A 13,674-nucleotide genomic window follows, 5' to 3' on the forward strand; every position below is an offset into this window, starting at 1 on the left:
CTACACTGATTATAAACTTGTGAAATTAGGCCCCTGTGGTTTTCAAAGCCCAGTGTTATGGGGATTCATCTTCCCAGTGTGGCTCCTTGATGCCTGGGTTGCCTGGTGTGGGGTGTGCTCCTTTCCTCTCTCTGTGTCAGTGGCATCCCTCCTTCCCATAGACAGTACTGTGAGTCAGTCTGGTTCCTGACCATGTCTCCACCCTTGCTACCCTCTTCATTGTGGTCTCTTCTTTTACATTTAGTTGTGGAGAGTCTATTCTGCCAGTCTTTGGGTCATTATTCTGGGTTATTTACACTGATGTGGGTGTTATCTAGTGTACCTGTGGGACAAGGTGAGCCTAGGATCCTCCTCTTCTGCCATTTTCCCTGAAAGTCTGAATTTTTTTAAAGATATAATTGACAAACATTTAGCTAGGCTAAGAAAAAGAGTAGATTCAGATAAGATAAGAAATAAAAGAAGAAATACTATAACTGATGCTACAGTGAGAGGGTTGGGGGTGAGGGTCATAAAAGACCACTGTGAGCAGTCATATACCAACAATTGGATAATCTTGAAGAAATAGATAAATATTTAGGAACATACAACCTACCAAGACTGAATTAGTGAGAAAAAGAAAATCTGAACAGAACAAAAAATAGTAAGGAGATTGAAGCAGTATTCAAAAATCCAACAAAGAAAAGATCAGGACCAGGTGGTTTCACTGATGAATTCTGCCAAACATCTAAGGAAGATTAATAGTAGGAGATTATTGAAGACTTTTGAAACTTCCAAAAAATCATAAAGGAGGGACCACTTCCAAATTCATTTTATGAGGTCGGTACTATCCTGACACTGAAACCGAAGATACTACAAGCAAAGAAAACTACAGGTCAATATCCCTGATGAGTATAGGTGCAAAAATCCTCAACAAAATACTAGCAACCAACTTTAATCATGCATTGAAAAAATCATACCATGTGAGATTTATCCCTGCAAGGCAAGGATGGTTCAGCATACACAAATTAATGTGATATACTGCATTAACAGAATGAAAGATAAATATCACATGATCACCTGACTTGATGAAGAAAAGCATTTGACAAGCTTTAACACTTTTTCATGATAAAAATATTCAAAACACTAGAAATAGAAACTACCTCAACATAATAAAGGCCATTATGAAAAACACACAGCTAACATCATACTCAGTGATGAAAGACTGAATGTGTTTCCTCTAAAATCAAAACCAAGACGAGCATGCCCACTCTCACCACTTCTAAGCAACATAGTACTAGAAGTCCTAGCCAGAGCAATTAAGCAAGGAAAGGAAGAAGTAAAATCATCTGTATTTGTAGATGACGTGATCTTATATACAGAAAACTCTAAAGACTCCACAAAAAGTTGTTAGAACCAATAAACAAATTCAGCAAAATTGCAGATATGTAATTAACATACAAAAATCAGATGCATTTCTGTACACTAACAATTATCCAAAAAGAAAGTTGGAAAAACAATCTGATTTAAAATAACATTCAAAAGAGTAAAATAGGAATGAACTTAATTAAGGAGGTGAAGACTATAAAACATTGCTGAAAGAAATTAAAGAAGATACAAATAAGTGAAGACATCTGTGTTCATAGGTTAGAAGACTTAGTATTGTTAAAATGTCCATGATACCCAAAATCATCTATAGATTCAGTGCAATACTGATCAAAACCCTACTGGCATTTTTTTATAGTAATAGAAAAAGAAATAATTCTAATATTGACAGGGAACCACAAAGAATCCTGAATAGCCAAAACAATCTTGAGAAAGAAACGCAAAGCTGGAGGTAGCACACTTCCTTATTTCAAAATATATTACAAAGCTATATTAATTAAAACAGTATGGTAGTGGTCTAAGGACAGTGGAACAGAATAGAGTGTCCAGAAATAAACCCATGCATAAATGGCCAACTGATCTTTGACTAGAATGCCAAAAATACACAATGGAGAAAGGATAGTCTTTTCAACAAATGGTGTTGGGAAAGCTGGATAGTCCCATGCAAAAGAATGAAGTTGAACCCTTGTTATATACCATATACAAAAATCAACTCAAAATGGATCAAAGACTTAAATATAAGACCTAAAACTGTGAAACTCTAGAAGAAAACTTGGGGGAAATTCTTCATGGCTGTGGACTTGGCTATGACACAAAAGTACAAACAATGAAAGAAAAGTTAGGTAAGTGCGTCTACACCAGGCTTAAGAGTTTTTGAACAGCAAAGGAATTAACAGAGAGAACAGGTACATGAAAGAATGGAATGAAAGAAAATATTTGCAAACCATATATCCAATAAGGGGTTAATATTCAAAATACATGAAGAACTACAACAACTGAGTAACAACCAAATAACCCAATTTAAAAATAGCAAAGGACTTGAATAGATATTTTTCCAAAGAAGACATACAGTTGACCAACAGGTATATGAAAAGATGCTCAACATCACTCATCGTCAGGGAAATGCAAATAAAACCCACAATGAGTCATTCACAATGATGAATGAATCACACCCGTTAGGGAAGGCTATTATTAAAAACCAAAGGGAAAAAATAACCACCAAAAGATACCAAGTGTTGGGGCGCCTGGGTGGCTCAGTTGTTAAGCGTCTGCCTTCAGCTCAGGTCATGATCCCGGGGTCCTGGGATCGAGCCCCTCATGGGGCCTCCTGCTCTGCGGGAAGCCTGCTTCTCCCTCTCTCACTCCCCCTGCTTGTGTTCCCTCTCTCGCTGTCTGTCTCTCTCTGTCAAATAAAATCTTTAAAAAAAAAAAAGATACCAAGTGTTGGCAAAGATGTAGAGAAATAATTAAAACTCTGTACACTGTTGATGGGAATTTAATACAGTGCAACTGCTATGGGAAACAGTATGGAATTTCCTCAAAAAGTTAAAAATGGAACAACCATATGATCCAGCAATTCCACTTCTGGATATATGTGCAAAAGAATTCAAAGCAAAATCTTGAAGAGATATTTACACACCCAAGTTTATTACAGCGTTATTCACAATAGCCAAGACATAGCACAGCCTACAGCATCAGTGGTAAATGAACAGAGAAAATATCGTGTATATATATGCAATGGAATATTATTCAGCCTTAAAAAGGAAATTTTGTCGCATGTGATAACACGGAAAAATCTTGAGGATATTATGCTAAGTGAAATTAACCAGTTACAGAAGGACAACTATGGCATGATAGCACTTCTATGAGGTATCTAGAATAGTCAAACTCAGAGAAGCAGAGAGAGGAACGGTGGTTTCCAGGGACTAGAGGAGGAGGAAATGGAGAGCTGCAATTTAATAGGTATAAAGTTTCAGTGATGCAAGACGAGTAAGTTCTAGGGATCTTCTGTACCACATGGTGCCTACGGATAACAACATTATACACTTTAAAATGTGTAAGGGGATAGACCTCATGTTAAATGTTCTTACCAAAATTTAAAACAAGAAGAAACTGACTATAAGGTATTGAACAAGTCTCAGTAGATTATTTAGGTAGTTTTTATTTTTGTTCAGAGTTTTGTTTGCTAGTTTACCATGATGGTAAGCATTCTGTGCGACGATCCTTGTCTCTGGTGCGGTTCTTCTTGTACTTAGGGCTGGATTTATGCCAATATACGATGTGATTCTGACTGTGTTAATGTTTGAGAGGCATGCAAAAGGCCTAAACCTGACAATGTCTTCCTCTTTGCTTTGAAGCTCCCAAAGTTTATCATCCGTTTGAGCTAAGGATATCATCAATATTCATTTCAAGCTGTTTCCAGATAGTCACTGATATATTGATACCTAGCATTGTTTAAATAATCTCATCAGCTGAGAGCAGGTGCATTTTAATACATTTTGGAGGATTAGAAATGGATCCAAAAGAGAGGTAACATAACAACACTAAGAGATTTGGAATGAGGAAGAAAGGGGAGGGGGGTCAAGTTTTCAGGAAAGACAAGGCTGTGGTAGAAATACTAACATGGAGTGTTCCATCCATGCTTGGGGGCAGCCCTTCTTGTGCTCACCATTTAGCATGATTGACAACTCTTAAAGAGAAAAGGCCATGGTCATGACCCAAAGCTCTTATTGCCTTTTTTTTTTCTTTTATCCTTCCCTTTCCTTTCTTTTTCTGAAACAGCAAGCTATGATGTGTAAATACCGCACCTGTCACAGTGACCTCATTACTGTGCCATCCTCTAAGCAATTGGTGCCTGATGCTAATTACTACGATGAATGTAGCTTGTGGGAAACTGAATATCCCAGTGTAAATAGGAGACCAAATGCCCTTATCTCTAAAGTGAGCGTATCAGACCAACTGATCAATATGAGTGCTTTGATTAAAATTCTCTATTTGTTAAGCATTTATATGTATGTAAATACTTTCACTTTTTCCTCTGATCTCTGAGGAAGTGCATTAAGTTTGAATTTGTCACAACTTCCCAGGGGTGACTCTCAGCTGAAATATCACTGACAGCTTGTGGTTTGGACTTTTTTTTTTTTTTTTAACTCCAGGCAGAAACAACGAGAAGCCCTTGAACAAGTGCAAGAAGATGCTGTCAACCAGGAAGCTGTCGTTAGGAAGAAGATCCAAAGAACCAGCCAATGGCTGGAGGACAGGGAGGAGCAGGTAGGGTAGCCTGTGACTACTTTATATTCAAGGGGAAGTTTCCTCAGATGTCCTTGAAACCATGAAGTATAAAACGGAGGAGGAACAGAAAAGAAAAAAACAAAAAACAAAAAACAAAGAGGAACTGTGAAGTTCAGTCCCTGGCGACCAGCAGTGAGCGGAGGAAGTACAGGGGAGTTGTAAAGGAGGTGGTGTCAACAGCCTCCTGATGAAAGAGGCATCTTTGCAGAAAGAGGCAACTTGACATATCAGGACTTTTACCACTGTAGAAATAGCTCAGGAGCCCATGCAAAGCCCATGCAAAGCCCATGCAAATACAGAATTGCAGAAGTTCACTAGAGGCTTATCACTTCCCTGAGAAGAAAAGCACATTTTCAGTTTCGTGTGCATAATACCGGTGAGTGCTCAATTGCTTTCTTTCCTGGCCACCCTGCTAAAATCCAGTATTAACCGTACGTGTCCAGGTTGAGGATCGAGATCCGGCAGCCCACTCAGCTGGCGACAAAGAGAAGTCTTTGCTGCATGAATTAGAGGAAGCAATCTCGGAACAACCGAATCTCCAGACTGTAAATACCGTGTTGGTGAACACTTGCCAGACACTTGAGCAGAAGACGAGGAAATTGAAAAGTGAGTAACAAATATGTGTTATGTCCCAATTCAGTCCACTCGGAGGTGGGGCAAAAGGACTACACCCATTTTTGTAGATGAGACAGCTGCTGTGTTAATACCCACATTTATTACAATAAAATGGTTCCAGAAGGCAGTATCGTGGGCTTCCAGAGAGGCTTGCCTGGTGTCCAAGTAGGCTGATTTAATGACTAACTTTCCCTTTCAGTGTTTTGTTGTTGTTGTTGTTGTTGTTGTTATGAGCTGGATTTGTCCATGACTGTTATTTCTTTAAAAATTAAAGTTCTCAATATCTGTAAAAGTAAAGAAGGGGGAAAAAATCTTGTATGCATGGGGTATTTGAACTTGTAAATGGCTTACCTATTCTACCCTGATTTTATTAGCTAGCTTGTACCCATTATATTGTAGAAAAGGACCTGCCTCTCTATTTTCTTTTACATAGTAATTTTAGGGGTGGGCAAAATACTTATGAATTCAGTGCATCAAAATATTAAATATGTGAAAATCCTTTTTAAATTTTAATGTGCTCTTTACAAATATATTTTGCTTTAAAAAAATTAGAATATTTGTCATTTTTCTGTATTACCTGAAAGTAACTGTTTACTAAGGATTTAGGTGAAAAGACAATTGTCAAATGACAGATGTCAGATTATTCAGAAGCGAATTTTATTCTAGAAACATAATTTGGTAAAAATAAAGCTTATTTGACCATTTATCAGGAATTGCTTTTGTTTGGCCAGCTTCTTGTTCTAGCTGTCCTAGATGCTCTTTTTAGACAAAATTATTGATTCGGGTAACAAATGAATTATCAACATAAGCTAAGCTAGAGAAGGAGATTTTCAGACCTGGGTTTGTTTTGGATTTATTGTACCCTTTCTACTGCTATCTGAGAACGCTGTTTAAAAGTTTAAAGGACTTGGCTAGTTCTAACGTAACAGTAATTATTCAATATTTTATTATTATTTTTTTAAACCTTGTAGGACTTGCTAATTTTCAATAATTTTAAGTACGACAGTGTAAGTCTTTAAATTACATAATCTATATGTTGTTTTATGATTGCTCAGAGAGCATTGGAAAAGGTTCCATTGTGATTAAAAGTGTTCATGTTGAGACATGAATAATAAGGTGTTCCAAATTTGGTTTATGGTATGTTTGCTTTAGACACTGTACTTAGAGGACTAATCTTTTGGTTCAGTTATATTTATCTTCGATTAAGTCAACATTATACATCATAGTTTTATAAAACTAAGAATTTATCTCCTCCCACAACTCTCCCCCCTGCCCCTTTGATTTCCTTTTAGTACCTTCTTGGAAGAGTCAAATTTTATAACTTATCCCAAAATATACATTCCTGATATAATGAACTCGCTATTGTCTTCTCACTTCATTGGTCCAAATATTCTTAAAAATAGAAGATGAAAGCCACCCTGGGTTGCAAGCGTGTATTTTTTTTTTCTTGGCTGCATATAGTTGCTCACAACCTGCCTAGCTTTTTGAGTTCTTTTACTTGTTTGTATCTTTTGCTGCCCGTAGAAGGCATACATATCAAGATTTTGCTCTGAAGACCATTTGCTTATGAGGATTTTTCTAACAATGCCCTTAAAAATCGACCTTTGCAACAAGAGGGAAATTTAGGTGGCACATATTTTTGAAATGTTCTGTGGAGCAGATTTTCCAGATAGACTGTGAATAAATGTCAGTGAGGTAGGACAGTTATCACATAAACACATCCTGGCACATTCCACCATTACCACTGTCACCACATGCTGTTTGAATTCTGAGTCAGACGTTTGAATTCTGAGTCAGAAAACAAAAATATTCAAATCCATTTAGTTCTTCTGAAACTTTCTGGTTAGCTTAATACATTTATTAAGTGCTTAAGGCAATGGCTTTTTGTCGTGTCTGAGAATGGTTCTTTTGCAAATTGGGTGGGGATTCAGTGATTGTGTCCAATTGTTCAGGTCAATGACAGGGTTCTTAAACTGGAACTAGGAAGTTGTTTATGACATTTGATTAGAAATCCTGAACTTCATATTGAAGAAGTAATATTGTTCGTGTTTTCAATGGCCACCAGGACTGGACTGCTGAATGAGGTTCTAAGTATACATGGCCAGCTTCTGTGACATGTGCCATTAGAACTGCTAAGTTTCTTGAATGGTTACTTACATATTTTCTTTCTTCTGCTTCTTACTTATGTATGTATCCAAGTATCTTGTTAACAAAGGCAATACTAGGTATAAATGGATGTTTGTTTTGAAAAGGAAACAAAAAGGCTTCTTAGATCTAGGGTGTTTACCCAACGTATGAGAGTGACTCTAATGAGACATAGACCACTTGATCTAATAGAGACTCGATTACCTCTTTGCTGTTCATCCTCCTCTTGCCCCTTCTAACATGAAATCTTCATTGAGTCCCTGATTTAATCAATAATAAGGGCATTGATTACCTTTAGAAACTATAAATATTTCCTTGGCAAGAGAGCCTGAGCGGCTCCTGTATATCAGAATTCCTTATTTGAACATAGTAGCTGTATAAACTTTAGAGAAGGCTTTCACCTAGATGAACCCACTGGAAACTGTCTTCTGATTTGCTGTCCTTAGCACGGAGGGCATGGGGTAGGGGACAGATAAGAGCCTTATGGCTTTGAGGATGGATGCAAGATGAGAGCCACGTGTCTCGAGCAGTCAGTACCTAAGAGGGAAATGAGACACGAAAGGGGGCTTGAGGTGATTGAGACACTTAAAGATAGGCGTTAGGTTGAGGACCAAGGGAAAAACCCCAAATCAGATAGAGCTTGCTCAGCAGCTCCGATGGGGATGGGCGCCTAAGTTTTCCCAAATGTATGCAGAAATGGATGAAATAATCTAGGAGGCCATATAGCGTAATGACTAAGAGTATGGTATTTGGCCTTAAACAAACCTATGTTCTAAGTCAAAAGCGAAACTGGATAAAGTTAGGCAAATCTCTTTACCTCTCTGGGTACTCAGTATCCCCTTCCAGAAAATGCAGTATGTAATTTATAAATAACAAATGCAAAACAATAGCTAGTGCTTGGTCATACTTGGGAGAGTCTGTTCTGCTAGAGCACGTTTCTGCCGTGTGCGTTACCTCGTTCACCATTAGCCAACGGGTAATGACGCGAATGTCAGATGGAAGTTGCGTCGTTTCATTCATGATTTTCCTAGGTAGGGGATCTGGGTGGGTAGGGATAGAACCATAACCTTCAGCGGGGAAGGAGAAAGTGTTTGGCTTGGCTGCTGACAAACAGCAGGAGCCCTTTTAGCTTTATTTTGCAAGTGTCTGCACTTAGGCCACCTCCCCCAGAGAAGTGCGGCCCAGCCTTGCAGGGCTCTGGCTGGAGGCCGGCTGTGCTCCCTCCTGCATTCACTACAGCAGTCCCACTGCCTGAGTTCTGCTCTCATCTGCATTTTCTTAGCATCCCACCAGCACTGCACCATTTAAAGGTCACCAGCATCTCTACGCTTTTGTTATCTATTCCTATTATCCTGGGGGGCAGCCTTTGGTCATTTTAAGAGGCACGAGGTCTCGGTGATCCAAGTTATCTTCCCAGGCACTATAATTATTTATAATTGTGTTTGTTAGTGCTCTGGTTATAATGTTGCATTTACATTTTTAGTGGTCTCTTCCTAATGTTAATCTCATAAACTCTGTTATTTTTGTTCTTGTAACTTTTACGTTTTTTTATTAATGCATAATTAACATCATGAAATGTTCAGATCTTAAGTGTATTAGTTTTTTTTTTAAGATATTATTTATTTATTTGACAGAGAGAGAGAGAGCAAAAGCGGGGAAGCGGGACAGGGAGAAGCAGGCTCCCCACTGAGTAGGGAGCCTGACACAGAGCTTTTTCCCAGGACCCCGGGATCATGACCTGGGCTGAAGGCAGTCGTTTAACTGACTGAGCCACCCAGGCACCTCCTTAAGTGTCTTGTTTAACCAGTTTGCCAAATGCACATCGAAACACAAAACTGTAACCCAGAAAGTTCCCTTGTGCTACTTTCCAGTCACTGCCCCTCCCCCACCTCCACCACTATAAGGATCAACCTCTGATCTGATTTTTATCACTAATGGGTTAGTTTAGCTCCTAGAATTGAGATATAAAATATGTACTTTGGTGTTTTTGTCTTCTTTCCCTCAACATAATATTTATCTTAATATGTTGTGTTTATTCATGGTATGCCTTTTTCATGATGGAGTCATATTTCTTTGTATGAATGGTTCCACAATTTGGTTATCTTTTCTCCTATTATTGGACATCTCAATTATTTAGATGTTTGGGATTGTTATGGAGCAAGCTGCTATGAACATCTGTGTATAGGTCTGTGTATAGACAATATGTCTTTCCTTAACCTAGGATAAAGATCTACGAGCAGAGTTGTTAGGTCATAGTGTAGCTGTAACCATTTAAGAAACTGCCAGTAACATTTCACACTCCCACCAGCAGTGTGTGGGAGTTCCAGTTTCTCTACAGCATCAATGCTTGGTGGTGTCAACCTTTTCCACTTTTGTCACTCTTCTGGGTATCTTGTGATTTTCATTTGTTGTACTGATTGGCTATTATGTATCTTCTTTGTGAAATATCTTTTGCCCACTTTCAAATTAGGACATTTGTCCTTTTGTTATTGGGTTGTAGGATTTCTTTACATATTTTGGATACAAGTCCTTTGGTAGATATATGTGTTGTGAATTATTTTCTCCTGGTCTGTGGTTTTCAATGAAACTTGATTTTTTTTAATACACAGTTTTATAGAACATGAGATAACACATATATTGTGTTATAAAAATCCATCCTCCATAAATGTCAACCATCATTGATAACTAGCATTATTATCATTCTAATACTATAGTTTTAATTATCAACAGCCAATTAATTGGCAGGGCCTTTGCCTGAGAGTCTCATTGCATAGTCATTTGGAATGTTGTTTTATCCCAGCTTCCTTCAAAGGCAATGTATCCAAGACACCCGGTCCCATCCTATATCACAGATGGCAACAGCAGGGGATACAGTGGCCATTGTTTCATTTGCTTCCATGTAAAATCTAAATGTCCTAGAGACATGGCAGGTCCAACTCCAAACACATAAAAAAGCATACAAAGGTGAATGCAAATTAGGGTCATAAGGCAATGTGTTTTGCCTCATGGAACATATGGAAATAGTTGCTACACATTGCACAAAACATCTGTTGAAATAAGGTGTACAATTTAAATATTTTGAGATGGACTATTCCTAAAACTCAAGATTGCCTGGTGGGAAAGCAGATGGGCAATTTAAATAGTCTTATACTAACTCATTATTTCTTCTGAAACACAAGCCTATTTGGAAATCCAAAGACAGTGTTTTGGAGATACACGGCCTTCACAAACATAATGTTGGCCACTTCTGAAAGGTTTGGTTGCTGTTGCTTAGATGTAGGTTGGGAGAAGGATTTATTTAATACCGTTAAAAGAGAGAATTTTCTAAAATTGAATCTTTACTAGAGTTTTAAGTATTAAAAATTAATTACTTAAATATGTTAGAAATTTTTAAAAAGTATTTTCCTCCTAGTGGGCCTAGTAACACTATGTCAAGCTTAGTTGTGAAATAAGGAATTTTTCCAAAAAATTCTTACAAAATAGAATTTTACATGAGTAATTTTTGATGTAATTGAAGATTTTCAAGACTTTTTTCTTAGAAAAAAATTTTTTGTTAGATTATGTACTTTTCACATATATTAGTATTATTTTAATGGTTCAGAATTTTTTCAGGCTATTGAGATATAAAACTGTTGCTACAGATTCATATGTGTTTTGGACAACGGAGTATTTGCTGTGAATTTTCCTTGCTGTTGTGATTAAAAAAAAAAAGTGGCAACTATTAATATGTCAATGTCTCCATCTAGCAGAGCTTCCTACCCTCATGTAACTTTTGTTTTTAATCATCTGTGGGCTGAGAAAGCAGTCAGAGCTTGTGAGAATTATGTATAAATTCAGAGCCTACTGGACGAGTGGAAGTGTGAGGGATTGCCACAGGAATAAAGGTCATGAATATCAACATCTATTTTGGTTCAAAAGATTTGGGCCTATTTTCTGGTTCTTGTCTATATTTTAAAGAGTATGGATTGTCAGATAAGTAGTGTGTACCTGTGTAACTCAAAGAGTTAAAAAGGTATTTTTTTCCTCATTTCTGTTACTCCAGAGATGAGAAGTTGGAAGTTACTGGAAGGCAGATTTCAGTGAAGTAGAAAGACAAACATTTTTAATTTCATGAAAAAGTATACTGAATTGAACATTATCCTGTGAGTCTGATCCCAGCTGCATGACTAACCAGTTATCATTGAAATCCTCTGGACAAAGTGTTCTCATCATCTCAGACCTACCCATAGGATTCTGGGATCACGGGGCTCCAATTCTAGGGGCTGCCATCACTCACAGCTCACGCAGAGGTTTCTGGGAGAGAGGATTTCCACATCCTAGGCAGTTGGACTGAATGACCTCTGAGGTGTATTCCCAAGTTAAGGTGGAATCATTCTGTGACTCACTTCTAGAGGACATCACTTGCATCTGTCAAGGGGAATTTTGAATGCCCAGGGGTGATCATGGGTTAGCTGCTCTAGTCTTTGTTTTGCTCTTCTATTCCCACAAGACATGAGTTGAGAACGCCATTCTCAGAAGTCACTGCTTTCTCTCTCCTTTCCTCAGACCCCAAATTTAAAGCTGTTAAAAGTTTATGAAAGGAACTGAGGGAAAAGGGGGTTACAAATCGTCCTATTAAGCTGGTTATGAATTCTCTTTATAGCACCAACTGAGTCACTGAGAAAGAAGTTAATTAAAGGACGCCTCCATGGCTTGCCGTTTCAGGTAAAACAAAAACAAAAACAAAAAACCCTGTGATATGTGTTTACTGTGGGGAAGAGGTCCAATCTGTATATGGATTTGAAGCTAATTTATAATAGATAATGACTTTTATCACAAAATTAACCAACTTAGAAGAAAATGCTCTGGTGGACTTTCTTCTCTTCTGCACCGAAAGCATTTAGCCAAACAAGAAGGGGGAACTCACATTAGTGAATGGCTAATAACATCTTTTAAAGAGGAAGCATTTTAGAATTTACTGTATCTGTTAGCAAAGGGCCAGTGTTTTAGTCTTAGGTACCTGTTTTCTGATAACTCTTGAATGCGTACTGTTGGATGGGCTGGGATGGTTCCTATCTCTTTTTTCTCCTATTTTTTTTAAGATTTTATTTATTTGAGAGAGGGAGAGAGAGAGCACGTGCACAAGCAGGGGGAGCAGCAGAGTGAGAGGGAGAAGCAGGCTCCCCACCGAGCAGGGAGCCTGACTCAGGGATTGATCCTTGACCTGAAGGCAGACACTTAACCAACTGAGCCACCCAGGTGCCCCTCCTATTTGAATTAAACTTTTAACTCCTTCCTGTCTGGATATCTCAATATATCCATGGTAGAGTTCAATGTATTTCTTTCCCTTATGATACTTGGTGAATTTTTCCTTTTTGTTCATAAATGAGGAACATAAGGAACAGTAAGGTTGGCATGGGGGAAGGGACTGGAGAAGGGAAGAAAGAAGGGTGATGTCTGCATGTATCTGTTTCCAGAGCATAATGCAGGCACATCTGTTTAAGTAGAAAAAGAAATTTTCATGTGGGAGATTAAGCCAGGCAGAGTACCTAAAAAGCCCCCTACAACAAATTGAAGTGGAAAAACCTCCACATCTAAATATGCTTTAATCTTATCAGGAACACCAATACAATTTTCTATTATAACTGTGATAGGTATGTATCTACCTCTTGGACTAACGCCACAATCTGATTGCTATGAAATTTTCACAGGCAACATTTTCACTACACTGAAATGTCTCCAGCAACCTCCTTTGGCCTCTGCCTAAAGATTTCAATGACAAAGCCATTGTATTTCCTGTCCCTGATCTTTGAATTTCATTCCTAGAACAAGTAAGGGGAAAAATGCAATGAAAGTTTTACAATTACAAACCTGTTCCCTTAAGTAGAATACTTGACAGAATTGGCCAATACCACCCTCCTCAGGTAGCACAATATCTTCTCTTAAATGGAATATGTTTTGTATCCTTGACTCTGTCGTCATTCTGCCTTTGAACATGCTCCACCATTTTTTCATGACAGAGCTGTTTAGATGAGGAATTTCCTCACTGTGATCCCTCGTCCGGCACAGATGGAATTCAACAACCATTTCAAGATCAACTGGTAAGTTTAAGCTTTTTGAAACAATTTAAGTGCCAGTTGTGAATCACCACTGTGTCAAAAGAGAAAGTGAAGTCCAGTATGTATTAGTAGTCCTAGTACTTTAAGCCAGATCACTTTTGAGAGATTATTAGATGAAACAATGGATACCTACTTTCTTTTTTTAACTTTTTTTTTTCTTTTG

At 38.0% G+C, this 13,674-nt stretch overlaps 1 protein-coding gene across 1 annotated transcript in view; it reads left to right on the forward strand.

The window, feature by feature from the left end:
• IRAG2 (inositol 1,4,5-triphosphate receptor associated 2) overlaps window positions 1–13,674 on the forward strand; it is a 116,025-nt gene that overhangs the window by 67,201 nt on the left and 35,150 nt on the right. Inside the window, exons 16-19 of the mRNA XM_088025708.1 lie at window positions 4,518–4,632; window positions 5,097–5,259; window positions 12,056–12,117; window positions 13,413–13,493. Of these exons, the coding sequence (XP_087881834.1) occupies window positions 4,518–4,632; window positions 5,097–5,259; window positions 12,056–12,117; window positions 13,413–13,493 (421 nt within the window). The remainder of the gene's footprint in view (window positions 1–4,517; window positions 4,633–5,096; window positions 5,260–12,055; window positions 12,118–13,412; window positions 13,494–13,674) is intronic.

This window comes from Eumetopias jubatus, unplaced genomic scaffold, assembly GCF_037043125.1.
Source record: "Eumetopias jubatus isolate StellerSeaLion01/CBP00866 unplaced genomic scaffold, mEumJub1_p1.0 scaffold_8, whole genome shotgun sequence".
In the NCBI taxonomy this organism is placed as follows: Eukaryota; Metazoa; Chordata; class Mammalia; order Carnivora; family Otariidae; genus Eumetopias; species Eumetopias jubatus.